General features: G+C 50.7%; 1 protein-coding gene across 1 annotated transcript in view; it reads right to left on the bottom strand.

The window, feature by feature from the left end:
* LOC137418787 (uncharacterized) overlaps positions 1–26,951 on the bottom strand; it is a 96,343-nt gene that overhangs the window by 43,598 nt on the left and 25,794 nt on the right. The window contains exon 2 of the mRNA XM_068104909.2: positions 4,033–4,140. Within this exon, the coding sequence (XP_067961010.2) occupies positions 4,033–4,125 (93 nt within the window). The 5' untranslated portion in view covers positions 4,126–4,140. The remainder of the gene's footprint in view (positions 1–4,032; positions 4,141–26,951) is intronic.

Raw genomic sequence — 26,951 nt, forward strand, 5'->3', positions numbered from 1 at the left:
GAAGAACAGCACAGAGTTGACATCCGATGCGCTCGAACAAGGTATGAAGGGGCACATACCGAGTGCTATCTCCAATTCCAGCTCGTACCCACAGCTCCTCTAGGTCATGTTGGAGAAAGACAGGCATGTGGTGGAGCAAGGCAACAACTACATCAGTATCATTGGAGATGACAACACATATTTTGTGTCCTTCTTTGAGCGCGTCCAAAACATGGAGTATGCGAAGATCCGCCTCTTCAAATGTGGATTGAAGGTGTACCAGTGCGCTCTCATCTCTGTTGTGCATTTTCATACATTTCCAATCCTCGTTCTCTCTGGTCACCTGTCCGAGTACAGTTGGGTACTGACCGGTATTTGCAATATTTGAACGAACATGGCTGTAGATCAGTTTTTCAAGGAGAAGTTTGTTGTTGTTGGAAGGCCAGAATGTGTTCATATCCTTAGGTAGTGGTGTTGATGGCTCTATTGAAGTATATTCGATGGGTAGAGTGTCACTTCGCCTTTTCCTCTCGCTGTCCTTCACTGATGGGTCATCAGAATACATGTCAAAGACATAGTCAGTCCGCCCAAACCGATGATATATGGCCGAAAATGACATGAAATTTGATAGAAGGTCATTGAATTTGGAGAGTTTCGTAACATTAACCTTTCGGATTGTGGCCATGATGTCAACTACAAATGATGCGTCTTTCCGATGACTATATGTAAATTCTTCCGGTTTTAGGTGCGTCTCCAACTCCTTCAGTAGCTGGCTCTTTGCTGGTTTAGTCATCATTCCTGCATCATCAAACAACACTGGGGAGGGAACAACATCGTACTTTAAGAGATCATCAGTGGTGAGGCCACGCTCCCGAGCTATTTCTATGTTTCTCTCAGCGATGTTCATCTCCTTCACTGTCGTCTTGGTAGTCTTCTGTGGCTTCTTTCGAAGAGTTTTCATCGTCTTCAAGTTTGTGCGGTGAATGGTACTGCTTATTCGTTCAGTCTTGGTGACAAACCTTTCCTTTCTGAATTTCAGGTACTTCTCTTTTCCTTTTGAAAAGGCATTGAGCATGTCAGTTTTTATATCATCGGACATAACCTCTTTTGTCACAAAGTTTTGTAGTGTTTTGGAAGCGTCTAGAGACAGAGGGGACCCCTTCTCTTCAATGAATCTCATCATCTCCTGAATATGTCCTTCTTTGCGGTTCGTTGTGGCTTGAGATGATTCGTGGTGGCTGTAAGTCTCATGTGTCCTGTCAATCACATCACTGTATTGCCGATGTTGGTTCTTCACTGCCATCATTTCATGGTATATTAGGTCCCACTGGGCGACATACTGTTTTTGCTTTGCATGTCCAATGACTCCATCCTGCACTTAGATGAAAGGTTAATGCTTTGCTCTAATTTCTGGTCTCCTCCAACAGCGGTGAATCGGCCGGGTATCTCTCTGATTGAAAAATTGCCTTTGGCAAATTGTTCATGAACTGATGGTGCAGTCTCAGGTAGACGTCGCATGTCTTCAAGGTAGAGAGAACACCATCGCAAGTAGTTGGTCGAATCGAATGCCGCAAACAGGTTCAATGCACGCTGGACAGCGTCAAGATGCAGTTCCCAAATCCCTTCACGATCAGCTCTCAACAGATCACGGACAATATCCATCATTTGCAAAAACTGAGTCCAGAACTTGAAGTTTTCATTGGTATCAGACCGTGTTTGGATGAATCTGTTAAAATCTTCGACCAACGTTTTTGATGCATCAGCAAACTGAACCATATACTTCTGACTATCTGTGATGCATTTCTCCTTGACACTAGACTGGAGGTTCGTCAGGATGGCAAGCTCATGTGTATATTGGTCGATGCCTTTCTCGGAGAAGAATTCTTTGTACTGGAGGCGTTCAAAGGCTTCAGCAAGGTGCTGCATACCCTCAAGACAGCGGCTGTAGTGACCTCCATGTAGAACAGAATTCTCGATGACAGTTGGACCAAAAACACCAGCCTGCAACCATGTGATGTCCGCACCACTTCCATCCAGGAGTTTGCCAATACATTTCAAAACAGTTTTCACTAAGTGAAACGTTCCCAGGCATGGAACCAGGGTCCTGAATTCCTCTGGTCTCAGCAGTTGTATATCACGGACGATGCAATAAACACCTTCATCACAATACATTGGTATCTCATTTTGAGTCAGCTGAGAACCAATGTCCATAAAGTTCTTCATAGCCGTATAAACTGTCGCGTACTCTGTAACTGGATGCGGCAGAACAGGCACAAATGCAAGATTCTTTAATGGGATGGCCTCCTCCGTCCAAACAGAGTTGCTAGCACTCCAAGATGGCATTGTTTGTGACTCGGGGTAGATGGACACTTCATCATGCATGACGTTCAAGCGTGCGAGGGACCAAGAAATATCCTTCAGTTTTGCTGCATCGGCTTCGGAGGAAGTGTAAGGCAGTTCGGCCACTTTGTAAGTTGCTGGGATGTCAGCACGGCGTGCAGGCTTGTGAAAGTCGGACAGTACCTGGCATTTTAATATTAAACTGAATGACTGTGGACCATGTGTGACCTGCGTGTCAGAAATCTTTGGTTTACTGGTCGACGACGGGGGTTTGTCTTGGTAGAGAACAGTCACAGTGTCATGTTCAGATACATTTGCCCCCTCATGGTCCCAGTTGTCAATTGCACCGGAGGTGAATTGCCCAGGATCAAAGTGTGACGGCAGTGAAACGCGATCGTTGTTGTGCTGTGCTGTAAACGTGGCAAGGTCATGTTGGTATCTACGCAGCTCCGGGTAGCTGATTGCTAGTCCTCCGTGGTTTAGAACTGTAGTTACAATTTTGCCACCACGCCCAAGACCATGAACTGATTCCGCATTCATAATATGCATTGGAGTTCTCTTTCTACCGCAGTGATGGATATAGTACATGACTTGGAAGACAGATTGTATCTTTCTGCAACGCTGTGTGGAGAGGCTGTTACCTGATGGCTTGCTACCGGTATCGTAGTCATCATCAGCTTCTTCATCCTCATCAACTGGTTCATCACTTTCTGTCATGACAGCTTCGGCTGCTTTTGCATATGTGTCAGGATTGAAATTGTACAAATGACTGAAAAAACGTAGTACAGGTTCAGGGATATTCATCTCGCTCAAGGAATGCTTTAGATCATGCGCATCACAAAAGCTATCGTCAAGGCCAAAATCATACTCATCTAGAGCCTTCCTAATCACACTAGTGCATACCTGAACAGGATCAAGGGAACGAATGCGCTCAGCTAACACTTTCTTTGGAACACTGAATACCATCATTGATTTTTTGAACGAACTGGGATATGTAAAATCAATCTCATTACCAAAAGTGTTCAACAAGAAAACTTTTACATCTCTATTACGAAAGTTACATTTGTCATCAATATTGTTCAAAGAGTCTCTGATAGCACTAAGTTCATAACCCCTCCCTTCTTTTAGGCCTTGCTCTAACTCTTTAACAACCTGATTCCAAGCAAGCTGTTTCTCAGACACTTTTGGTATGGAAGCTTTATCACGAGAGTCATACTTATACAAGTATTTAGTCATGCAGTCCCTGTGGTAGTACAGATCTGCTCCAAACACAGAATGCGCATCTTGAAGGTCGCACGTTCGGGTGAACACATCATCTTGAAAGAAGTTTGTCGCAGCCAGAAAGGCTGAAGCACGGCCTGATTCACTAATGCGATATTTCGTGTACTGTTGTTTGTGTGATTTACTGTCACAGATAATACACTTCACTTGACGTAAGGCTGTTGTGGACGTCTCTGTATTCGGTGGATGTCGGACGGCCTTAGAACGAGTACTTCTATCTTCTTCCTGCTCAGAACGGGACAGGTCTTGGCATACAGCAAGACTCTTCCTTTTCCTATTGAGAACTGAAGTCATGGTGTATTTTTTGTAACAGTCATTGGTCACATGATAAACAAACCCATCTCCTTTAACCAGCTTAAGCCGTTTGGAAACTTGATCATTGTGGATGTAACTTGCTTCTCGTATCCTTTTGCAACCATTAGTTGTGCTCACAGTTTTATCCCCCGCGCTTTTCTGGTAGATGAAGCAGTTAGTCGCATCAAACGAACTGTCTTCGGGCGGTCCTGAGAGAGTAACAGACTCCATCGTCAGCAGCCACGCCTGAAAAACAAATGAACATATGTCACCCACAGGGTGAACCGTATCTTGCCAACCTTGACCTTTGACCTTGACCTTAATAATTTCGTATGGTGAATAGTATGTCTTCATGACCAACGCACATGAAATATTGAAAGATTTTGATGAGAACTGAGGAAATAATTTTTTCATGAAAATTCCGTTTTTTCGTCATGACGTCATCAAATGACGTCATAGCGTCAAACTGTTTACAGATCTGGGAAGCACTCATCAAGGGCATTCATATGAGGTATTACTCGATATGGTACCTACGATTTCAAAATTTGACCTTGGGGTCAATAATTTTCGACCTCCAGCGCTAACCATGAAGGTCAAGGCCGATCGCCACCAAAAACTAATCAGCTGAGCGCCGGACCATATACTAGATTCCCATGAAGTTTGGAGACGATCCGATCAAAGTTACTCAAAAAATTAGTGTTTCGTCGACCTCCATGATTGACCACAAAGTGACCTTGACCTTTGACCTTGTCCTTCAAAATTTTGTGTGCTGAAGGGTATCTCTATAGGACTCTGATATGCAGAAGTTACAGGAGTTTCCAATAATAACTGTGGTCTACAGAGTGATCTAAACGTGAAAAAAAATGATTAACCACAAACAAAAAAACAAATGAACATATGTCACCCACAGGGTGAACCGTATCTTGCCAAAATGTGAACATGAGTGACTTGCTTCAGGTCACACTGAGGTGAACTGAGGTGAACACTGAGGTGAATATTTGAAAATTTTCGATATATTTTCGACCTCAGCGCTAACCATGAACATCAAGGCCGTTCGCCACCAAAAACTGATCAGCTGTGCACTAGACCATATACTACAATATTGTAAAGTTTCGAGCTGATTCGACTAACAATACTCCAAACATAAGGGTTTAGTTGACCTCCATGATTGGCCGCAAAGTGACCTTGACGTTTGACCTTGACCTTCATAATTTTGTGTGCTAAAGGGTATCTCTAAAAGACTCTGATATGCGAACTTACAAGAGTTTCCAAAGGGAACTGTGCTCTACAGAGTGACCTAAACAATGCGAACTAAAGCAATACAATATACATGAAAAGTGCAGTTTTTTCGTCATAACGCCGTCAAATGACGTCACATTGTCAAACTAGTTATATGTTTGGAAAGCACTCAACAAGGGCTTCAATTTGAGGTACTACTCGATATGGTAACTGAAACTTGAAAATTTTACCTTTTGGTCAAAATTGAATGACCTTCAAAATGACCTTGAAGGTCAAGGCCGATCGACACCAAAAACTAATCAACTGAGCGCCATACCACACCCTATATACCCACCAAGTTTGGAGATCATAAGATCAAAGTTACTCAAAAAATAAGGGTTTCGTAATTTGACCTTGGGGTCAATAATTTTCGACCTCCAGCGCTAACCATGAAGGTCAAGGCCGATCGCCACCAAAAACTAATCAGCTGAGCGCCGGACCATATACTAGATTCCCATGAAGTATGGAGACGATCCGATCAAAGTTACTCAAAAAATTAGTGTTTCGTCGACCTCCATGATTGACCACAAAGTGACCTTGACCTTTGACCTTGACCTTCAAAATTTTGTGTGCTGAAGGGTATCTCTATAGGACTCTGATATGCGAAGTTACAGGAGTTTCCAATAATAACTGTGGTCTACAGAGTGATCTAAACGTGAAAAAAAAAATGATTAACCACAAACAAACAAACATACAAGCTGACTAATACATCTTGCAAAAACTTCGTTTTGGCAAGATAAAAATGGATATTAGTTACGTTTGTACGGCTGTAAAAATCGGCAAGGTCGGACCATATGCTGAAAATATAAAATGTGAAAGACTGATAAGCCACAAAGAAACCCATGTTTATCCCTATTAAAGGGCTTCATAAGGAAGCTTCTGACAAATTTTGGTTGCTTTATCTACACTAGAGCGTGCCCGTACGTGGGTGCAAAAAAACATGCGTGCAAACAACAACAACAAAAAAAAACTTTGAAACCACGTGGCAGTAACGACCACAGAACCCCCCCCCCCTCTATTTACATGAAATGGTTTGGTCCATTCGCAAAGCCAAAGCGAACGGCTTGCGAGTACGGTAGAACCCCCCCCCCCCCCTCTATTTACATGAAATGGTTTGGTCCATTCGCAAAGCCAAAGCGAACGGCGAACGGCTAAATCGCCATAGCTCGGTAACTACTTGTCCGATTAATATGAAACCTTGAAAAGGCACATCCTCAGGTCCCCAGCAATATACCTGGCAAGTTTCAAGTATATCGGACCCGTGGTTGTCGAGAAACAGCGGTCACAGACACACAGACACACACACATACACACACACACACACACACACAGAGATTACTGGAATTATAGATAGACTAGGACGTGCCCGTACGTACGTGCTTGCCCGTACGTGCTTGCCCGTACGTGCGTGCAAAAAAAAAACTTTGAAACCACGTGGCAGTAACGACCACAGAACCCCCCCCTCTATTTACATGAAATGGTTTGGTCCATTCGCAAAGCCAAAGCGAACGGCTTGCGAGTACGGTAGAACCCCCCCCCCTCTATTTACATGAAATGGTTTGGTCCATTCGCAAAGCCAAAGCGAACGGCTTGCGAGTACGGTGACCATACCTTGGGAACCACTTGTCCGATTAATTTCAAACCTTGAAAAGGCACATCCTCGGGTCCCCAGCAATATACCTGGCAAGTTTCAAGTATATCGGACCGGTAGTTGTCGAGAAACAGCGGTCACAGACAAACACACACACACACACACACACACACACACACACAGACAGACACACACACACACACACACACAGACACACATACACACAGAGATTACTGGAATTATAGATAGACTAGGGCATGCCCGTACTATATATATGCCCGTACTATATATATATCTAAAATTATATCCCCCCCCTCTATTTACATGAAATGGTTTGGTTCATTCGCAACGCCAAAGCGAACGGCGAACGGCTTGCGAGTACAGTGACAATCCCCCCCTCTATTTACATGAAATGGTTTGGTCCATTCGCAACGACCACAGAACCCCCCCCCCCCCTCTATTTACATGAAATGGTTTGGTCCATTCGCAACGCCAAAGCGAACGGCGAACGGCTAAATCGCCATAGCTCGGTAAGTACTTGTCCGATTAATTTCAAACCTTGAAAAGGCACATCCTCGGGTCCCCAGCAATATACCTGGCAAGTTTCAAGTATATCGGACCGGTAGTTGTCGAGAAACAGCGGTCGTATACACACACACACACAGACATACACACATACATACACACAGAGATTAATGGAATTATAGATAGACTAGGGCATGCCCGTACTATATATATGCCCGTACTATATATATATCTAAAATTATATCCCCCCCCCTCTATTTACATGAAATGGTTTGGTCCATTCGCAACGCCAAAGCGAACGGCGAAAGGCTTGCGAGTACAGTGACAATCCCCCCCCCCTCTATTTACATGAAATGGTTTGGTCCATTCGCAACGACCACAGAACCCCCCCCCCCCTCTATTTACATGAAATGGTTTGGTCCATTCGCAACGCCAAAGCGAACGGCGAACGGCTAAATCGCCATAGCTCGGTAAGTACTTGTCCGATTAATTTCAAACCTTGAAAAGGCACATCCTCGGGTCCCCAGCAATATACCTGGCAAGTTTCAAGTATATCGGACCGGTAGTTGTCGAGAAACAGCGGTCGTATACACACATACACACATACAAACACACATACACACATACACACAGAGATTGCTGGAATTATAGATAGATAATTGGGTGTATGAGAGGTGATCGGATTTTGAGCGCCTTTCAAACTGAAAGTGATTTTTGGAGAAAAAAAAGCTAAATGACGGGTTTTTTTTCTAAAAAAGACAGTTTATAGTATTGAACCATGCTAAAAATGTGTTAGTTATGTCTAAACATGATAAATAAATGTTACATCTGAATCTAAAGCTGCCTACTCTTGAATTATTCCATGAAAACGGAATTTTGCTATTTCGGCTAATTGGCCTCAAGTCATAATCACGTATTGGGGTGTGCAGAAAAAACGTACTTGATCTGGGAGTGTTACCCAGATTTTTTCCAAGGGTCTCAACATATAGAACAGGAAAATCAAAAGTTTGGCCGTAGAAGAGAGATGTACACAAGCAACCCCCCAGAGCCAGGAGTAATGTTGAAGGAGCTGCGCTCCAACGCGAGTCGAAAGAATTGACGCGACCAAAGACGGAATTCGTCCGAGTTGCTTTATTGAAACAAAACAGCTCAGGTATTCTGACAAAAGCCCGTTTATCGGGCAGCAATATATATACTACTGTGTTCAAAAAGTATCCGACTTTTATTTTTCGTGCGTAAAAAAGAAGAAGCTAGGGAGGTGTTGATTTGTGCACGTATGTAGGCGATCTTAATGCGCACGCGTGAATTTTTTCCCACCTGCAGAAGCTGTCATTCGACGGCAGACCGCCGATGAGTGAGGACATGTAAGCGAGCGCCGTCGGATTTTCGTTTTTGAGAAAATGACGGAAAAACTTGAACAACGCTACTGCATCAAATTTTGTGTTTTTTGGCCTCGGGGATGTTGGATGCTTCCATTGTGATGACTGCAACTTGGTTTCTGGGTCGTACCCATAAACCCAGGACTCATCGCCAGTGATCACTGTGTTGAGGAAGCTGGGATCGCTGTTCACAGTCTCCAGCATGTCCTGTGCGATCTCCAAACGGAGTTGCTTCTGCTCAATCGTTAGCAGCTTTGGTACGAACTTCGCTGAGATTCTCCTGAAGCCCAAATCCTCCTTCATAATGGAATGAACGGTGTTGAATCTTGCAGATCGTTTCCACTTGGGAATCGCCAAGCTTTACACAAAATTTGATGCAGTAGCGTTGGTCACGTTTTTCCGTCATTTTGTCAAAAACGAAAATCCGACGGCGCTCGCTTACATGTCCTCACTCATCGGCGGTCTGCCGTCGAATGACAGCTTCTGCAGGTGGGAGAAAATTCACGCGTGCGCATTAGGATCGCCTACATACGTGCACCAATCAACGCCTCCCTAGCTTCTTTTTTTTACGCACGAAAAATAAAGGTCGGATACTTTTTGAACACACTACGTATACATATTTATGTCGGGAAGTTTGCCCGGCAAAAGCTATACCGGGCATGCCCGGGTGTCAAGGGCGAGCCTTGGAAAGGCGAGTCTGGACCTGCCCGGGCGTGTTTGGCTGCGGCCTGGCAAGTCGAGGCTGGGCGTGCCCGGGCGCTCTGGACGAGCACTGGAAAGGCGAGAGCGGGCATGCCCGGACGCTCTGGGCGAGCCCGGGAAAGACGAGACCGGGCGTGCCCGGGAGGTTCGGGCGTGCCCGGGAACAGTGAGTCCGGGCATGCCCGGGAGAGGCACGTCTGGCCGTGTTCTGGCCGGTGCAAGGCGATTGTGTGCATCCAGCGGTAACCGCTACACACGCCCCTCCAGAATCGACCTGCACCGGCAGGGTCAATTTAAGGGGGGTCCGGATGACCCGGCCGAAGCGACCCCTGGAGGGTCGTGGGGAGGGGTCCGACGTGGTGGTGGGTGGTCGAGCGGGGGGAACTGTGGACGGGGGGCGGCCTCGCCACGGAGTAAGGGCCAACCATGGTGGTCGGTCGACGTCCATGTGCGCCGGTTAGAGGAGGTCCACAGAAATCCGGTCCGGCCGGCCGCCGAAGTCGACGATGAAAGATTTGTCGCCCCGTCGCAGGACCCGGAAGGGCCCGTCGTACGGCGGCCGGAGTGGCCCCCGGTGCGCGTCATGACGCACAAAGACGTACTCCGCTGTGTGAAGCGCCGGGGGGATGTAGGACTGGGGGCCACCGTGGCGGGACGTCGGCACGGGGGCAAATCGTCGGGCGGCCTCCTGGAGGTCCGAGCGCTGGCGAGCGGCGGACCAGGGACTGGTAGCGTCGGGCACGAATTCGCCCGGGACGCGGAGCGGCTGGCCATAGACGAGCTCGGCGCGGACGCCTGGAGGTCTTCCTTGGGGGCCGTGCGAAGGCCCAAAAGGACCCACGGCAGCCGGTCGGCCCAACCGTCGTCCTGAAGGCCGGCCCTGAGTGCGGCCTTCATGGAGCGGTGAAACCGCTCGCACAACCCGTTGGCTTGGGGGTGGTAGGCCGTGGTGCGGTGCAGCGTGACCCCCAACGAACGGGCGACCGCGCCCCAAAGCTCAGACGTGAACTGTGGGCCGCGGTCGGACGAGTCGTCCGCTGGTGCGCCGAAGCGCGTGACCCAGGTGGCGATGAACGCCTGCGCCACGTCGGCGGTGGTGGTGGAGGTGAGGGGCACGGCCTCCGGCCACCTGGTGGTCCTGTCCACCATGGTGAGCAGGTGGGTGAACCCCCACGAGGGGGGCAGGGGACCCACCAGGTCCACGTGGACGTGGTCGAAACGCCGTTCAGGCACGGCGAAAGGTGCCAGCGGGGCCTGGGTGTGGCGGTGGACCTTGACCCGCTGGCAGGCCGTGCAGGCGTTGGCCCAGTCTCGGATGTTTCGTCGAAGGCCGTGCCAGACGAAACGCGCCGACACCAGCTTCTGAGAAGCTTTCCGGCCCGGGTGAGAAAGGCCGTGGATGGAGGCGAAGATGCGGCGCTGCCAGGAAACGGGCACGATGGGGCGAGGCTGGCCCTGGGAGACGTCGCAGAGCAGGACGGTGCCCGCGAAGGGAATGTCGGCCAGGCGGAGGCCCGTGTCCGCCGCACGGAGTGCCTGCACCGAGGCGTCGGTGGTCTGGTCGGCCGCCATGAGCGCGAAGTCCATGCCGAGGTGGACCGCGTTCGCGCTGGCCCGAGAAAGACAGTCGGCCACGGCATTGTCTTTGCCGGCGACGTGCCAGATGTCCGTGCTGAACTCCGACACGGCAGAGAGGTGGCGCTGCTGGCGGGCCGACCACGGCTCCGTGACCTTAGCCATTGCGTAGACCAACGGCTTGTGGTCGACGAAAGCCGTGAACGGGCGGCCCTCCAGGAGGTGTCGGAAATGGCGAACGGCCAGGAATAGCCCGAGCAGCTAGCGGTCGAACGTGCTGTAGTTTAACTCGTTCGGCCGGAGTTGCCGGCTGAAAAAAGCGAGTGGCTGCCAAACCCCGTCCACCCATTGCTCATGGACGGCGCCCACCGCGTAGTTGGAGGCGTCCGTAGTGAGGGCGATGGGCGCGTTGAGCACCGGGTGACCAAGCAGCGTTGCGTCGGCGAGGGCCCGTTTGGCGCTGGCGAAGGCCGCGTCCATGGCCGCGGACCAAACAATGTCATGCTTGGCCGGCTTGCCCCGGAGGGCCTCGTAAAGGGGCCGCATGAGCTGAGCAGCGCGGGGCACGAATCGGTGATAAAAATTCACCATGCCGAGGAACTCTTGGAGGGCCTTGATGGAACGGGGACGCGGGAACGTGGTGATGGCCTCGACCTTGGTCGGCAGCGGCACGGCCCCGGTCTTGGTGATGCGGTGGCCCAAAAGGTCAACGGTCGTCGCGCAGAAGTGGCATTTGACCGGGTTGACAATTAAGCCGTGCTCGCTGAGGCGACCGAACAGTGTTCGGAGGTGGAGGAGGTGCTCGGCGCGGGACGTGCTGGCGACGAGGATATCGTCCAGATAGACGAAAAGAACGGCAGGTCGCGCAGCACGCCGTCCATCAAGCGCTGGAACGCCTGGGCCGCGTTCTTGAGGCCAAACGACATCCGCAAAAATTCGAACAGGCCGAACGGCGTGATGACGGCCGTCTTCGGGACGTCAGCCGCCCGGACAGGTACCTGGTGGTAGCCCCGTATCAGGTCAATTTTCGAAAAGATGACCCGTCCCGCCAAACGGGCGGAAAAGTCCTGAATATGCGGGATCGGGTACCTGTCGGGGGTGGTAGTGTCGTTGAGACGGCGGTAGTCGCCACACGGGCGCCATCCACCCCCCGGCTTCGGCACGATGTGCAGTGGCGAGGCCCACGAGCTATCGGAGCGCCGCACGATGCCGAGGTGCTCCAACGCGTCGAACTCGGCCTTCGCCACGGCGAGCTTGGCCGGGTCGAGGCGGCGGGCCCTGGCGTAGACTGGCAGGCCCGTAGTGGGTATGTGGTGCTCGATCCCGTGCCGCACCGCGACGACCGAAAACGTCGGCCGCGTGAGGGCCGGGAATTCCGCGAGCAGGCGAGCGAACTCGTTCGCTGCCGGGAGGGCGCACGCCAGTTCGGTCGGCGCGGAGCTGCTCATTGTGCACGCCAGGGAGCTGAAGGTCTCGGCGTGGACAAGGTGACGTCGTTTGACGTCGACCAGCAGCCCGTGCGCACAGAGGAAGTCGGCGCCCAGCAAAGCCACGGGGACGCTGGCGGTAACAAAAGTCCATTGAAAACGCTAGCTGCCGAAGCAGAGGGTGATGACGCGTGGGCCGAAAGTGCGTATGGCCGAGCCATTAGCAGCGACCAAAGAGGGGCCGCAAACGGCGTCCCGCCTGTCCTGCTCGGAGGCGGGTATGACGCTCAGTTGGGCGCCGGTGTCACACAGGAAACGCCACCCAGACGCTTTGTCCCGAATAAACAGCAAGTTGCCCGAGTGGCCGGCGCTCATGGCTGGGAATGAACGCCGGCTCGGCCGTTTCCCGACCTGCCGAAAGTGCACGGGGGCCGGCACGTCCGAGCCTTGTGTCCGAACCTGGCGTGGTAATAACACCACGCCCGGTCAGGTGGAGGCCCTGGCCGTCGTGTCGGAAGCGGGCGGTGCGGCGTGGCGGCCACCAGTTGCACCGGTAGTTCGGCCTCCATCCGCGCAGGGCGCTCGGGCGTCATGGGCGTCGCCTCGGACGGCGGTGGGCTCCAGGTAAACGCGCCAATATGCTGGCCTGCCGAGGTGATCTTATCAGCTTCCCTGGCGAGGGCGCGGGAATCCGTGATCAACGTGCCAGCCAGGGCGAGGCGTACCGGGTGAGGCAGCTGGCGAAGGAACAGCTCGCGGAACAGAAAATCCGGAGAGTGCTCACCGAGCAATGAGAGCATATAGTCCATGCGCTCGGACGGGCGCGTGTCGCCGAGCTCGGGCAGAGCGAGCAGGCGCCGTGCGCATGCCGCCGGTGAGAGGGCGAAAGCGACGAGGAGGAGTGTCTTCAGCGCATCGTATTTGTCAGCAGCCGGCGGGTGCTCGAGGAGGCTCAAGGCGCGGGCCGCGGTGGTGGAACCGAGTGCCGCCACAACATGGTGGAAGCGGGTGTCGTCCGCGGTGATGCCTCGCAGGGCGAACTGAGAGTCCGCCTGGGCGAACCAAACAGCCGCGTGAGCCTCCCAGAAGGTAGGCAGTTTAAGAGTCACTGCCGTGTCCATGTCGGTAGGTCACCAGTGAAGGAGCTGTGCTCCAACGCGAGTCGAAAGAATTGACGCGACCAAAGACGGAATTCGTCCGAGTTGCTTTATTGAAACAAAACAGCTCAGGTATTCTGACAAAAGCCCGTTTATCGGGCAGCAATATATATATACACATTTATGTCGGGAAGTTTGCCCGGCAAAAGCTATACCGGGCATGCCCGGGTGTCAAGGGCGAGCCTTGGAAAGGCGAGTCTGGACCTGTCCGGGCGTGTTTGGCTGCGGCCTGGCAAGTCGAGGCTGGGCGTGCCCGGGCGCTCTGGACGAGCACTGGAAAGGCGAGAGCGGGCATGCCCGGACGCTCTGGGCGAGCCCTGGAAAGGCGATAGCGGGCATGCCCGGACGCTCTGGGCAAGCCCTGGAAAGGCGAGAGCGGGCATGCCCGGGAAAGACGAGACCGGGCGTGCCCGGGAGGTTCGGGCGTGCCCGGGAACAGTGAGTCCGGGCATGCCCGGGAGAGGCACGTCTGGCCGTGTTCTGGCCGGTGCAAGGCGATTGTGTGCATCCAGCGGTAACCGCTACAATGTATTGAATCTTAAGAGTCTCGACATACAGTTCTCCCAGTTGAGGTTTGGAGGGAGGGGATTGCAGTAGTTATGTCTTTAGAGTTTTGATGCATTCACAAAAATTTGCTCGAATAAACCCCTTCACAATAATCCAACAGTATCCCTCCCTCGCCCCATGGCAACTATCTGTCCACGTGTCGGAGGATGTGAATAACATTATACCACATCGATGGTGTTGTGGTGCCGTGCACACACAACTCGTTTGCCAAAAAGGTAGGCCACAACGCGTTGTACAAACGAAAGCGCTTTATTATAAGCTCGCACATCAGCACTGGGCGGGCTCGACCTTCGAGCCCGCAAATATGTCCCGAGGCCACGCCTTGCCCCCGGGCGTGGCCGGTCGGCCGAAAGGTGGGGCATGTATCTCAGTTCCACGTCCGGACACTCGCGCCACCCACCGGTGCGCGGAATTATTGTCCACTGGCATTGTGTCCGCCACACGCGCCCCCCCCCCCCCCCAGAATTCCCGCGCACCTGAAGGGTGAGCTTGCGGGGAAGCCGGATGACCCGGCCGAAACGCCCTTTGGCGATGCGTGCAGGGCTGGGGGGTAGCGGGACGGCGGGGATGGGGGGTGCGGTCCACCATGGTGAGGAGGTGGGTGGTGCGCGGAATCGGGCAGCTCTCGAGCAGATGGCGGAAGTGTCGGACCGCCAGGTGGAGCCCGAGCAGCTCGCGGTCGAAGGTGCTGTACTGGCGTTCGTGCGGGCGGAGCTGCCGACTAAAAAACGCCAGCGCCTGCCCTGCAAGGGGGGCAGAGGTCCCACCAAGTCGACGTGGACATGGTCAAACCGACGCTCGGGCACCGTAAACGGGGCCAACGGGGCTTGGGTGTGGCGGTGGACTTTCGCGCGCTGGCACGCGAGACACGTCCTGGCCCAGTCGCGGACGTTCTTGCGGAGGCCTTGCCAGACGAACTTCGCCGCGACAAGCTTCTGGGAGGCCTTCGTGCCCGGGTGGGACAGGCCGTGGATGGCGTCAAACACCGGGCGCTGCCAGCCAGCGGGCACGATGGGGCGAGGCCGGCCGAGGGAGACGTCGCACAAGAGGGCAGTGCCGGCGACGTCGAACGGCACCTCGGTGACGCGGAGGCCCGTGACGGCGGTCCGCAAGGCCTGGACATCGGGGTCGGCAGTCTGGTCCGCCGCCATCCGGGGATAGTCGATCCCAAGGTGGACCGCGTGTGCGACGGACCGGGAAAGGCAATCCGCCACCGGATTGTCCTTACCCGCAACGTGTCGGATATCCCTCGTGTACTCAGACATGGCAGAGAGGTGACGTTGCTGCCGGGCCGACCACGGCTCGGCGACCTTGGCCATCGTGAAAACAAGGGGCTTGTGATCGATGAAAGCCATGAACGGGCGGCTCTTGAGCAGATGGCGGAAGTGTCGGACCGCCAGGTGGAGCCCGAGCAGCTCGCAGTCAAAGGTGCTGCACTGGCGTTCGTGCGGGCGGAGCTGCCGACTAAAAAACACCAGCGGCTGCCAAGCACCACTCACCCACTGCTCGTGCACCGTGCCCACCGCATAGTCCGACACGTCGGTGGTGAGGGCGATTGGTGCATCGGGAGCTGGGTGCGCCAGCATGGTGGCGTTGGCCAAGGCCAGCTTTGCGCCCGCAAATGCCGCGGCCATCGGCTCCGTCCAGGCGATGTCACCTTTGCCCGGCTTCCCCCGGAGGGCCTCGTGCAGGGGGTGCAGGAGCTGGGAGACGCGGGGCACGAAGCGGTCGTAAATATTTACCATGCACAGGAATTCCTGGAGCCCATTGATCGTGCGGGGGCGCGGGAAACTCCTGACTACCTCCACCTTGGCCGGAAAAGGAATGGCCCCATGCCTGGTGATGCGGTGCCCCAAGAAGTCGATGGCGGTGATGCCAAAACGGCACTTCGCGGGGTTGATTATCAGGCCATGCTGGCCCAAGCGTTCGAAGAGCGTGCGGAGGTGGAGCAGGTGCTCCTCCCGGGACGCGCTCGCGACTAGGATGTCGTCCAGGTTGACGTAGATGAGGGACAAGTCGCGCAAGACGCTGTCCATGAGCCGCTGGAACGCCTGGGCTGCATTTTTCAACCCAAAGGGCATCCGCAAAAACTCAAAGAGGCCGAAAGGTGTGATGACGGTCGTCTTTGGTACATCGTCCAGATGTACGGGGACCTGGTGGTAGCCCCGGATGAGGTCCACCTTGGAGAAGATGGTTGTGTTCGCCAACCGGGTGGAAAAGTCCTGAATATGCGGGACCGGGTAGCGGTCGGGGGTGGTGGCGTCGTTGAGCCGGCGGTAGTCACCGCACGGCCGCCATCCGCTGCCGGGCTTGGGCACAATGTGCAGAGGAGAGGCCCATGTGCTGTTGGAGCGCCGTACGATGCCCAGCCGCTCCAGTGTGGCGAACTCCGCTATCGCCATGGTGAGCTTCGTGGGGTCGAGGCGGCACGCCCGGGCATAGACCGGTGGTCCAACGGTGGGGATATGGTGCTCCACCCCGTGTTTGACGGCCACCACTGAAAAGGTGGGCCGCGTGAGTGCCGGGAAACTGGCGAGGAGGTGGGTAAACTCGTCCGCTGCCGAAAGCGTACAGACTAACATCGCCGGGACGGAACCGCTCAGCAAGCCGCTTGGTAAGCCGCTCGGTGAGCTGCTCAGCGAGCTGCTCAACGAGCCGCTCAGCGAACAAGTGAGCGGGCTGAAGGTTTCGGCCTGGATGAGGCGTCAACGCTTAACGTCCACCAACAGACCATTCGCACAAAGGAAGTCCGCACCGAGCAGGACCATTGGCACGCTGGCGGTGACGAAAGTCCATTTGAAGCGCTGCCCTCCGAAACGCAGTGAGAGGCAATGCTTCCCGAATGTGCAGATGGGTGTTCCGTTGGAAGAGAGCAAGGCGGGGCCCCGGCCCGCGGCTTGCTTGTCGGACGCTTACCTGCGCTCCCGTGTCGCACAGAAAACCACGACCAGACGAGGTGTCTGTGATGAACAGGAGGCTGCCGGAATGGCCGACGCTCATGGCCGCAAGTGAGTGCCAGCCCGGTCGTTTCCCGACCCGTCGAAAGAACACAGCGGGCGGCACGCTCTAGCCTTGCGGCCGAACCTGGCATGATAGTAGCACCAGGTTTGCGGCGGCGACTGCCGCGTCGGCCGTGCCGGCAGCGGTGGTGGTGGCGGCGGTGGTAGTGGGCGGGGCGTGGCAGCGGCCACGAGGGAAGCAGGGGGCACTGTAGCCTCCGCACCGGGATCCACTATGGCAGCACAGTACACCGACCGCGTGTCGCAGGCCGCAAAAAATTTGTCCGCCTCTCCGGTCAGGGCGCAGGGTTCCGTTAAGTTCGAACCGGCCAGCGCGAGGCGCACCTGCACAAGTAGCTGGCGGAGGAAAAGCGCTTGGAACAGGAAATCCGGGCGCTGGTCTCCAAGAAGGGACAACATAAAATCCATCCGAACGGACAGTCGTGTGTCGCCGAGGGCGGGAAGGTCCAGGAGGCGGTCGGCGCGTTCGGCCTCTGTGAGCCCGAACGTGGCGAGGAGAAGACGTTTGAGTGCCACGTACTTGAGGGCGCCCGGCGGGCGCCGAAGGATGGACACGACGCGGGCGGCAGTGCCAGGCCCGAGGGCGGCGACCACGTGGTAGTACATAGTGTCGTCCGCCGTGATGCCCCGGAGCTGGAATTGGGCTTCGGCCTGCACAAACCAAACGTCGGCTTGTGCTTCCCAGAACTCCGGGAGATTAACGGCGACCACGTTGGTAGCCATGGCGCGTTCAGGGGTCAGCTATGGCTGAACCAGTCGGGGTCACCAGTGTGGTGCTGTGCACACACAACTCGTTTGCCAAAAAGGTAGGCCACAACGTGTTGTACAAACGAAAGCACTTTATTATAAGCTCGCACATCAGCACTGGGCGGGCTCGACCTTCGAGCCCGCATATATGTCCCGAGACCACGCCTTGCCCCCGGGCATGGCCGGTCAGCCGAAAGGCGGGGCATGTATCTCAGTTCCACGCCCGGACGCTCGCGCCACCCACTGGTGCACGGAATTATTGTCCACTGGCATTGTGTCCGCCACAGTGTAATCATTTCAGTTCCATATCACATGATATTGAATGTACCAGAGCTGTAGAAAAAGAGTTGTGACACAAAGTCTACCCAAAAGGTGAATTGCACTACACATTGATTGCAATGGGCTGCTACACCAGAGAAAACTATTATACAATCGCCCGCCTGTCACAATGGAAACACACCCGGTCTTATATCGTGCTTCAGTACTAAAGCTTCAAGATTTGTACCACGACTACGGCTTTAAGAACCTGCGTGTAAATGGAACTGAGACATTTTAATTTCAAATACCTAATGAACTGAGACATTTTAATTCCAAAACGAAGCCCATATACATAGAATAAACCGAGTTATTTCTTCGTATTTCTGTATACAGTACCTTCAAAAGGTAATCACACCCCTTGAATTTTTACATTTTGTTGTGTTACAGCCTGAATTTAAGATGGAATAAATTGAGATTTGTTTTTGTCACTGATCTCCACATATTACCCCATAATGTTAGTGGAATTTTATTTTTAGAAAATTTTGCAAATAATTAAACATGAAAAGCTGAAATATCTTGAGTCAATACGTATTCAACCCCTTTACTATGACACTCCTAATTGAGCTCAGACTCCCTTCGTCTCTTTTTAATTTCACTCACTTCTTCTTCTACCTCTTCTAACTTTTGTTTCACCACTTCTATTTCCCGGTGCACCCCCACAATTTCTTCTTCTAAGGCCACCTTGGTTGTCTCTATATGGGTCCTGACTTCTCGTCCCCACGCCCCCAACGTCTCTACTACCTCACCCAACCTCTTTGTTAGCCCCTCGTGTACCATCTGGCACTCCTTCTTCGTCGCCATAAGTTCCCTCTTAATTTACCTTTGTGTTGATTTCAGCCCCCCTATCACATTCGTGTTCTTACCCACTTGCTCCCCTAACCCTTTCTGTCCCACCGTCAGCTTCTCTACTTCCCGCGTCAACTCCTCTATACCCCCTTGTAACCTAGCCATACTCTTCCTCACCTCTTTCTCCACGCGCTCCTCGCACTGCTTTACCTCATCGCGTACCCCCGCGACCTCATCGCTCAACCCCCGCTTTATGTCCTCCCCCATTTCTTCTATTTCCCTCTTAGATGCCACCCTCATTTGTTCCAATTCGTTCTTTTGGGCGTCCATTTTACTTTCCAGCCTGTTTTTTACCTCCTCCAATTGATCCCCCATCTGTTTTATTTCCCGGGCAGATTTGTTCCCCATTTCCCTCAATTGGCCCCTCATTTTGTTTTCCAACACTGTTAACCCGTCCTTCACTCCTTCTATTTGATTCTCTTGGGTGGCCATCCTGTTTTCCAACCCTACTAACCCCTCTTTCATTTCTTACATTTGGCCACCCATGTCCTTCAATTGGCCCCCCATTTCCTTCATTTGGCCCCCCATTTGGTTTTCCAAATTATTTAACCCGTCTTTCATTTCTTTCCTTTCCCGCGTGGCTCTGTTCCCCTCCAGTTCTATGGTTGCCTGTATTTGCGCCATGAATTGTGCCATATAGGCTTGAAAGTCTATCACCCCTACTTGCGCAGCGGGCGCGGCCCTCGATGCCATGTGCGAGGCGCCGCCATTTCCTTCGCCTGCCAGCCCTACTGCTGCACCCTCATTAATTCTCTCCTCCTCTTCCCATTCTTCCCGGGGGTCCTAGGTTATTTCTACTTCCTCCTCTACCTCCTCATTTAACCCCACCGGCATCCGACCGTCTTGGTTATCCATGGCACGATGTTACTTTGGATGTTAATATAATTTCGGCTGCTCGCAATTTGGAGTGCGTTAGGCACATTTCGGATCCAATCTCACTTCCCTGACACTAAATGTTGCGGATCACAAACGTCGGCCTTTCCCTTACCAAGGGGGGATCAATCCCCTTGTCTTTTATCTAGCCGACATGATCCGGGGCTATTACGTTCCTTCCGGTCAGCGCTGAATAGGGTGGTAGGCCGAATTATGCCTATTACCTAATTACCAGCGCCTCCCAGGAAGCAAGGAAATAACCCCGCCCGAACCACGGTTTTAGGTGGAAATGCCGAGTGATAGCGAGCCGTGATCCGGGCCGTTAACAGGTACTAAACCCGATCTGAGCGGTTGTAATCGTGCCACGCTTACCCAATGGAAGAAATCACTAATACGGTCGGATTAAGAAGAAAGGAAGAACAGATTGGTTTATTAACACTTTGTACAATGATGTGAAGAAGAAGAAACACAGTGCAGCCTTAAGAACAGTCTTAACTTATCCCCTGGACAAACGGGTCCGCACACACAGACACACTCACACGGGGATATAGAAGGTTGGGGTCGATGGTCCAGGGATGATGTCCACAGCTCGTTCTCCGGGTCCCCGTCTCGCCGTGAAGAAGATGGAAGGACGGCAGGCGTTCCCCGCATGTCGTTTGCACGGATTGGACAATTATCGTGGGAAAGGTACGCTAGACTGGCAGTTACTTCGCGGCTCAGCCGCGTATGTAATAAACGAACCGGCGCTATATGCGCTCCAACAGTTCAAATGGCGAAGCGCCTCTCCCGCCGAATTCCTCAACAATGCGCCACTGATGCGAGTCCTTCGTTCAAGTCCTTCCAACAAAGCGCCTCTCCCAATCGTCCTCTTTGGTAAAGCGCATGTACCCCTTCTGGCCAGTCCTTTCGCACGGGAGTCCTCTATCATGCCAATGCTTGGCTTCCCTCATGAGTCCTGTGGAAGGGCTTTGCGTGCGCATTTATATAGCACCGCCCAGCGAACCATCTCGAATTTGCCAGCCGCGCTCTGACCACGCCCCTCACGCCATTCCACCCGAGCCCTGGTTGGTTGTTGGCTCTTACCGGCTCCGCCCTTGACGTGCGCCTGATGTGGCCACGCCCAGACCTCGCACTCCTCCCCCTTTTGCAGGCCTACCTCGTGGCATTTGGCTGGTTTGAGCATTCCAATGCGAGGGGCAATAGCCAAAATGGGGCGCGGACTGGATGCTGCCCAACGAGGTAGATTTGGAGGGTGGGCCGCAAAATGAATGGGACCTAGGCTTATTTATTTTACACAACGCAGGTATCACTATTGGAAATGGCCTTATTCTCACATATACTATGACATTACTAAAGTTCTAAGGTGGCCTACGTATTGCATGTGGACTAACTATGGGGGGCAAACCTTTAATCTTTATTAATCAATATTTACACTTTCTCAGACCCGCAACAATATATATATACAGTATATTGTGGAAGTATGAATCATATTGGTTGGGATTGGTGAGTGAGCAGGTAGTTGCAGGTGGTTCAAAGAATGTCAGGAACTTGGACCTCGGAGCACGGAGATAAGCGAAACCTGGGAGTCCTTTGTTCGCCTTGTCACGGCCCCGGGCTAGAACACATTCCTAGGCTCTTACTATTGTTTAACATCGGGATGCAAATGTAGGGTTGGAGGAATTCCCAGCAGGGGGGGATAGTTATCAAAGCCTGGGGGGCGGGCTGGCGCCGGGGAGGCGAGCGTGCAGAACCGAGTAATATTAGCGGAGAAAGGATTAATATTAGCGGAGAAAGGATTAAAGTTAGCGGAGAAAGGATTAAAAACTTTTGTGTATTCGTGTGCTCATAAAACGTGGACATTCCTGGTAGCAGGTAGATTTGTCACCAAGAACCCTTGTCGAATGGAACGGAACGAGTGTCCATGTGAACAGCGCTGCGCAGAGGACCGGCTGAAGAAGAAGAACCATCGACTTGAATTACCAATTCGTTTTCGTTATTGTAGTTCCTTATTATTTTGAAACAAGTGATTTATTAATTATAATAAATCTTTACTTTGTAAAAGCTGTTTCGTATATTGGAGTCTCCTGAGTCTTCTCAACATTCTCCAACAATCTTGGTGAGCCCGTATGAGGATCAATTGGACATCGACAAGATCATTCTAAAAGGTGAGCGTGGTTTCTTGTCGATTGTTCCATTATGATGTACGAACTTGTGTATAGCTATTGTGAATATATATGGAGGAGGTGGTCGGTGGACGATTCCACAATGCACAATTGGTGCACGAAAGCCCTGAGAAAAAAAAAATACAGATGAGACCCTTTTGCTCGGTGCTATGTACTCACAAAGATCTATTAGCTGGTCTCGGTGCTGTGTAGCCACAAAGATCCATTTTGAGCTGGTCTCGGTGCTGTGTACTCACAAAGATCCATTACTGTATGATTAAGATATAATTTATGGTCGACCTTGTAAATAAATGTAATATATGTAACGATTTTTAACGTTGTAACGTTGTCCGAGGTAGCGTCCTGCAAATGTCTGCTCGTTCCTTTTTGCTGATTCGTAATTCCGTTGAATTCTCATTACGATGCGTCATTGAGTACGCTGGGTAGTGATCGAGATCCTTTATGTCGATTCAGGAATGGTGAAGGGGCGAACAAAGTCACGGATGGTACATCTATAACGATTTTTAGCGATTATTCGAGTTTCACGATTTTCTGTAAATACGTATTTTTCCTGCGCTGTGTAAATTAATGTGCCAGTTCTTCTGACACGCGCCACTGAGAAAACGCGCCACTAATGTGCGCGAAGTGCGTGGGCTGTGAGACACGCGTGTGCGTGTTTACCTGCATTCACCTGCGTAATTAAGACTGCGTGTTTGCAAAGATTCGTGCGTGGTCGCACGAATATGCTGGTTATTAAAAGCCTTACGATGTACTAGGAGCAAATCGACTCATGAGTGCACCATGAGACGATTTGTTTGCGAGTCGTGTAAGGCTCGTACACTCGTTTACACTCGTACATTCGCTTGCACACGAGGTACACTCGTTTGCACACTCGTTTACACTCGTACACTTGTTTTGCATGTGCAACGTACCCTTGAGTTGCCCGCTCAAGGCGTGCGACTCGCTTGGCGTGCGAGAGGCAGCGGGCAATGGAGTTATATATATATATATATATATTTTCTCTCCTTCCAACTTATGGTATCACGACAAAACAGCTTATATCTTTGGAACGGCTAGTTGGATTTAGACAAATTAAACGAAATTGTGTAGGACAAAACCGTGGGTCCAAGGTAAGGAAAAAAAGAAGGGAAAAAATTTTTCCCCGCCATTTTGTATAACACCTAAAACTCGTTCGATCAACATATAAATTAATGACAGACAACGCCTTCTGATGCCCGTCCAGAATTATTATGAAAGAGGGCGATTGGATGAAAATTGCATACCGATGCCCCCAGGGTAAAATCGATTTTTTACAAAAAAGAAAATCTGTCACAGGAACATCCCAAAAGCACGAATTAGGTATATCCCCCTTTCCCCTATATTTCCCCAATATCCCTTTCCCCTTTCCCCTATATATACATATATTGGCATTCTGGTGTCATTAGTATTCACTAGTTGCATAGAAACAGCTACCTGTGCTGCTACCTGTCTCTTGCTCCCGCTCCTTCTTCCCCCCTCCCCTCACTGTTCCCCCCTTCCCCCCTCACTCCTCTGTGTCCCCCCCTCCCCCCCTCCCCTCCCTCTAGTTATCGCCCCCTAGCCCTAACCCCTCCCGCCCCTCCACCCTCACCCTAACCCCTAATCCTAACCCTAACCCCCTCCCGTCTCACCCCCCTTCCCTCCTGTGTCCCTTCCCCCCTCCCTTCCGTTAGCTCCCGCCATACCCCCCCCCCTCATTTCCCATTGGCTGACGTTTTGCGGGAAGCAAAGCGTTTTGCGAGAAGCTTCCAGGAAGCAAAGCCAGTGCTGTTGTTTTTTTGTGTTTTTTTTCCTGTGCTTCCTGTGCTCGCTTGCTGTGCTTTATTCCTGTGCTTTATTTCTTTTCTTCCCTTGTGCCATTCCTCCCATCCCTTCTTCCTTCCTCCTTCCTCCTTCTTCCTCCTCCATCCATCCTGTGTTATTCCTCAATCTATCCCTCCACTCCTCTGTCCTCCCTGTGTTACCTACCTGTGTTACCTGTATCCCCCCCCCCTCCCTCCCTCCCTTGCTCCCTCCCTAACCCCCCCTCCCTCTCTCCCCTTCTCTCTCTCTCTCTCTCTCCTTTTTTTCTTTCTGTCTTCCCCTATCTCTTTCTTCATTTTGCACTTGAACTCACTTGGTTTGAAGCTCATATAAGACGACTGAAATGGGAAATAACTATAAATTGTCAAAAAAATTTCATTGCTTAGAATTTTTGGCTGAAAATTTTGAGTTGATTTTCAAAATCGAAGTTGGACCAAACTGGAAAAGGGGATATGCAGGTTGTCTTTTAATTGGGGTAAAAGTCAATTCTTAAAAAGGGAGCATTGACATACTTAAATGGAAATCACAAGATTGCGATAACAGGTGACTTTTGGTGATGAATAGTGATAAATAGCGAATGACGCCTCTACCCTACCTTCTTACCCCCCTACCCCCTCCCTTCGTCCTTACCTTCCCCCCCCCTCCCCTCTCTCCCCTTTCTTTTTTAGTTTTATTTTTACTTTTCACTCTTTCCGTTCATTTTCTCTTGGTCATACAATGTTTTTGAAGACATGTATGTCATAAAAAAAACCAAAAAAAAAAACCTGCCTCTCAACAGATAAGGAAATGTTCTCATCTTTGGTCCTCTTTGCTGAAAACCTTCCCCACTTACATTGATAAGGCTTGCTCTGACAGAGGAAGAGGAAGCAATCAGCAGAATAGAGTTAAAATGTCTCACATAGATAAGAGTGGGGAAGGTTTTCAGCAAAGAGGACCAAAGATGAGAACATTTCCTTATCTGTTGAGAAGAGATATGTCATGATATATGCAAACTGTTTATACAGGAAATGTTTGTTGTTCGTGTTTGTTGATTATGAGAGATGATTATAAAATCATGATGATTACTATGAATGATATCATAGGGTTTCGATGCAGAATGATTGCACGGGCTTGGAAAAGAGCTTTCAAGCCCTATAGGATCAATTGTGTATTACAAGCAATTGAGTTTCAAAATTTTAGCATGATTGAATCAAAATTGGTAAAATTATGAATTGATCGTGGTTTGTTCGTGGAACATTTCAGGAGTTTTACGAAATTTTGATTGCCAAGAGGTTTGGGTACTATTCAAAATGAGATATTTTTTTCCCCAATGAACTGTTTCATATCTGTCATCAATTTTGGCTGACTGTCTCACGAATGAAGGATGAGTTGCCTTTAGTGGTTGCAAAGTCGAATTTGTGGTGACCAGGCAAAATTGAAAAAATATGTCAGATATGACCCTAGTACAGAACAGTGATTCGTCAATTAAATCTATCCTGACACCATTGGGAAAGGGCTTATGCATGGAGTCATCTAAAATGATTAATTTGATTTATTGACGAATATTGATAAGTTAATTGAAATTGAATATTTGAATTGATTTAATTGAATAAATTGAATTGAATAAATTGATTGATTGATTGATGAAAATGCGGTCTCAAGAAAGAAGCTTTGATATCTTTGTGAGACATTATCAATGTGAAGACAACCTTGGAAAATTGAGCAAGGTGGTAAGTCTATATATAGATATATATGTGCGGTTACCATTGTGTGATTCCCCCTTCAACAGAACGGGATATCTGTGGATTCACCCATTTCATACTGACCCATTTGGCTCATCTGCAATACCGATCTGTGAGATTGGGTTGTGCAAAAGCCACAGGTGAGAGAGATTCTCTGGAAATCACCGTTTGAACAGGTGGAGAGATCCTTCCTGGAAGTACTAGTGAAGCTTTAGAGGAACAAGCTACAACACATCCAACGCTACTTTGATAAAAGGTGGAACAAACCCCAGTAGATTTTATTTACAGTACATATAGTACAGGTGTGTACAGGTGTATTCCAAAGCGCAGATCCTAGTAATCTACCTGGTACATTGAGTGAATACTGAGTGTTATTCACATACAGGCAGAATGGGGAATGGAGCCTGCAAGAATACACAAGGACAACCAGATATTCCACAAAAAGGTACTTGTACATATTATATGTACGACCGTTATGGTGCAGAAGCTATAAGGGAGGTCGAGAATTGGCATTTCTGGACAAAGGGACATGCTAAGGAGTTTCCAAGAGATGATACATTTGAGCGAAGTCGATTGGAAAGATTAGGACAAAAATTGAAAGCCAGGAAGAGACAGAATCTAACGGTAGACTGGCTTGCATTCCATCTTTAGGATGTTGAATCCAGACAATGGGAACAGCAAGAACGGATAACGGACCTAGAACTTAAAATAAAAAGGATACAGGATACAGTGGAGGAGACAAATGCACAACTGCCCTCGAAAATAGGAATAAAAGTGACAGTTGTCCCATCTGATTCCCATATGTCTCCCCAAAAAGAACAGTACAGAGAATTTTCTTATGATCCAAGGGGAAATCAGAAATCTACTGACAGAAACCGATGTTTTAAGTGTGGAAATATAGGACATTGGAGAAGAAGATGTCCATATGTCAACAGGAAGACAAGTTCATAAGGCAAACCAAGATCAAGGGTACCGGTGCTTACCGGTACCTCAGATAATGATTAGGCCTTCATTGCTGCAAATCCCAAATGATGATTGGCCTCAACAGATTAGATCACTGGACAAACATGAATAACTGTTGATGATTCTTGTGTCTGAAAAGTTTTCAGAGCAAGAATGCTTCATTTTTTTTCTTTTTTCTTGTTAGCAAATTAATAATTAATTGATCAAATGCCGAAATTGGATCTTTTATTTTGGGCACAACAATTTTTTAATTTACAAAGTTTGGAACAATTGCTTTGCAAATTTTTTGGAAACCAAGTGACAAGAGTCACATGAGCAGGTGGGAATTTCGGACTATTGTTTTGCATGATTGATAGGTCAGTGG

This window comes from Myxine glutinosa, chromosome 10 (genome assembly GCF_964187855.1).
Source record: "Myxine glutinosa chromosome 10, kmMyxGlut1.1, whole genome shotgun sequence".
NCBI lineage: Eukaryota > Metazoa > Chordata > Myxini > Myxiniformes > Myxinidae > Myxine > Myxine glutinosa.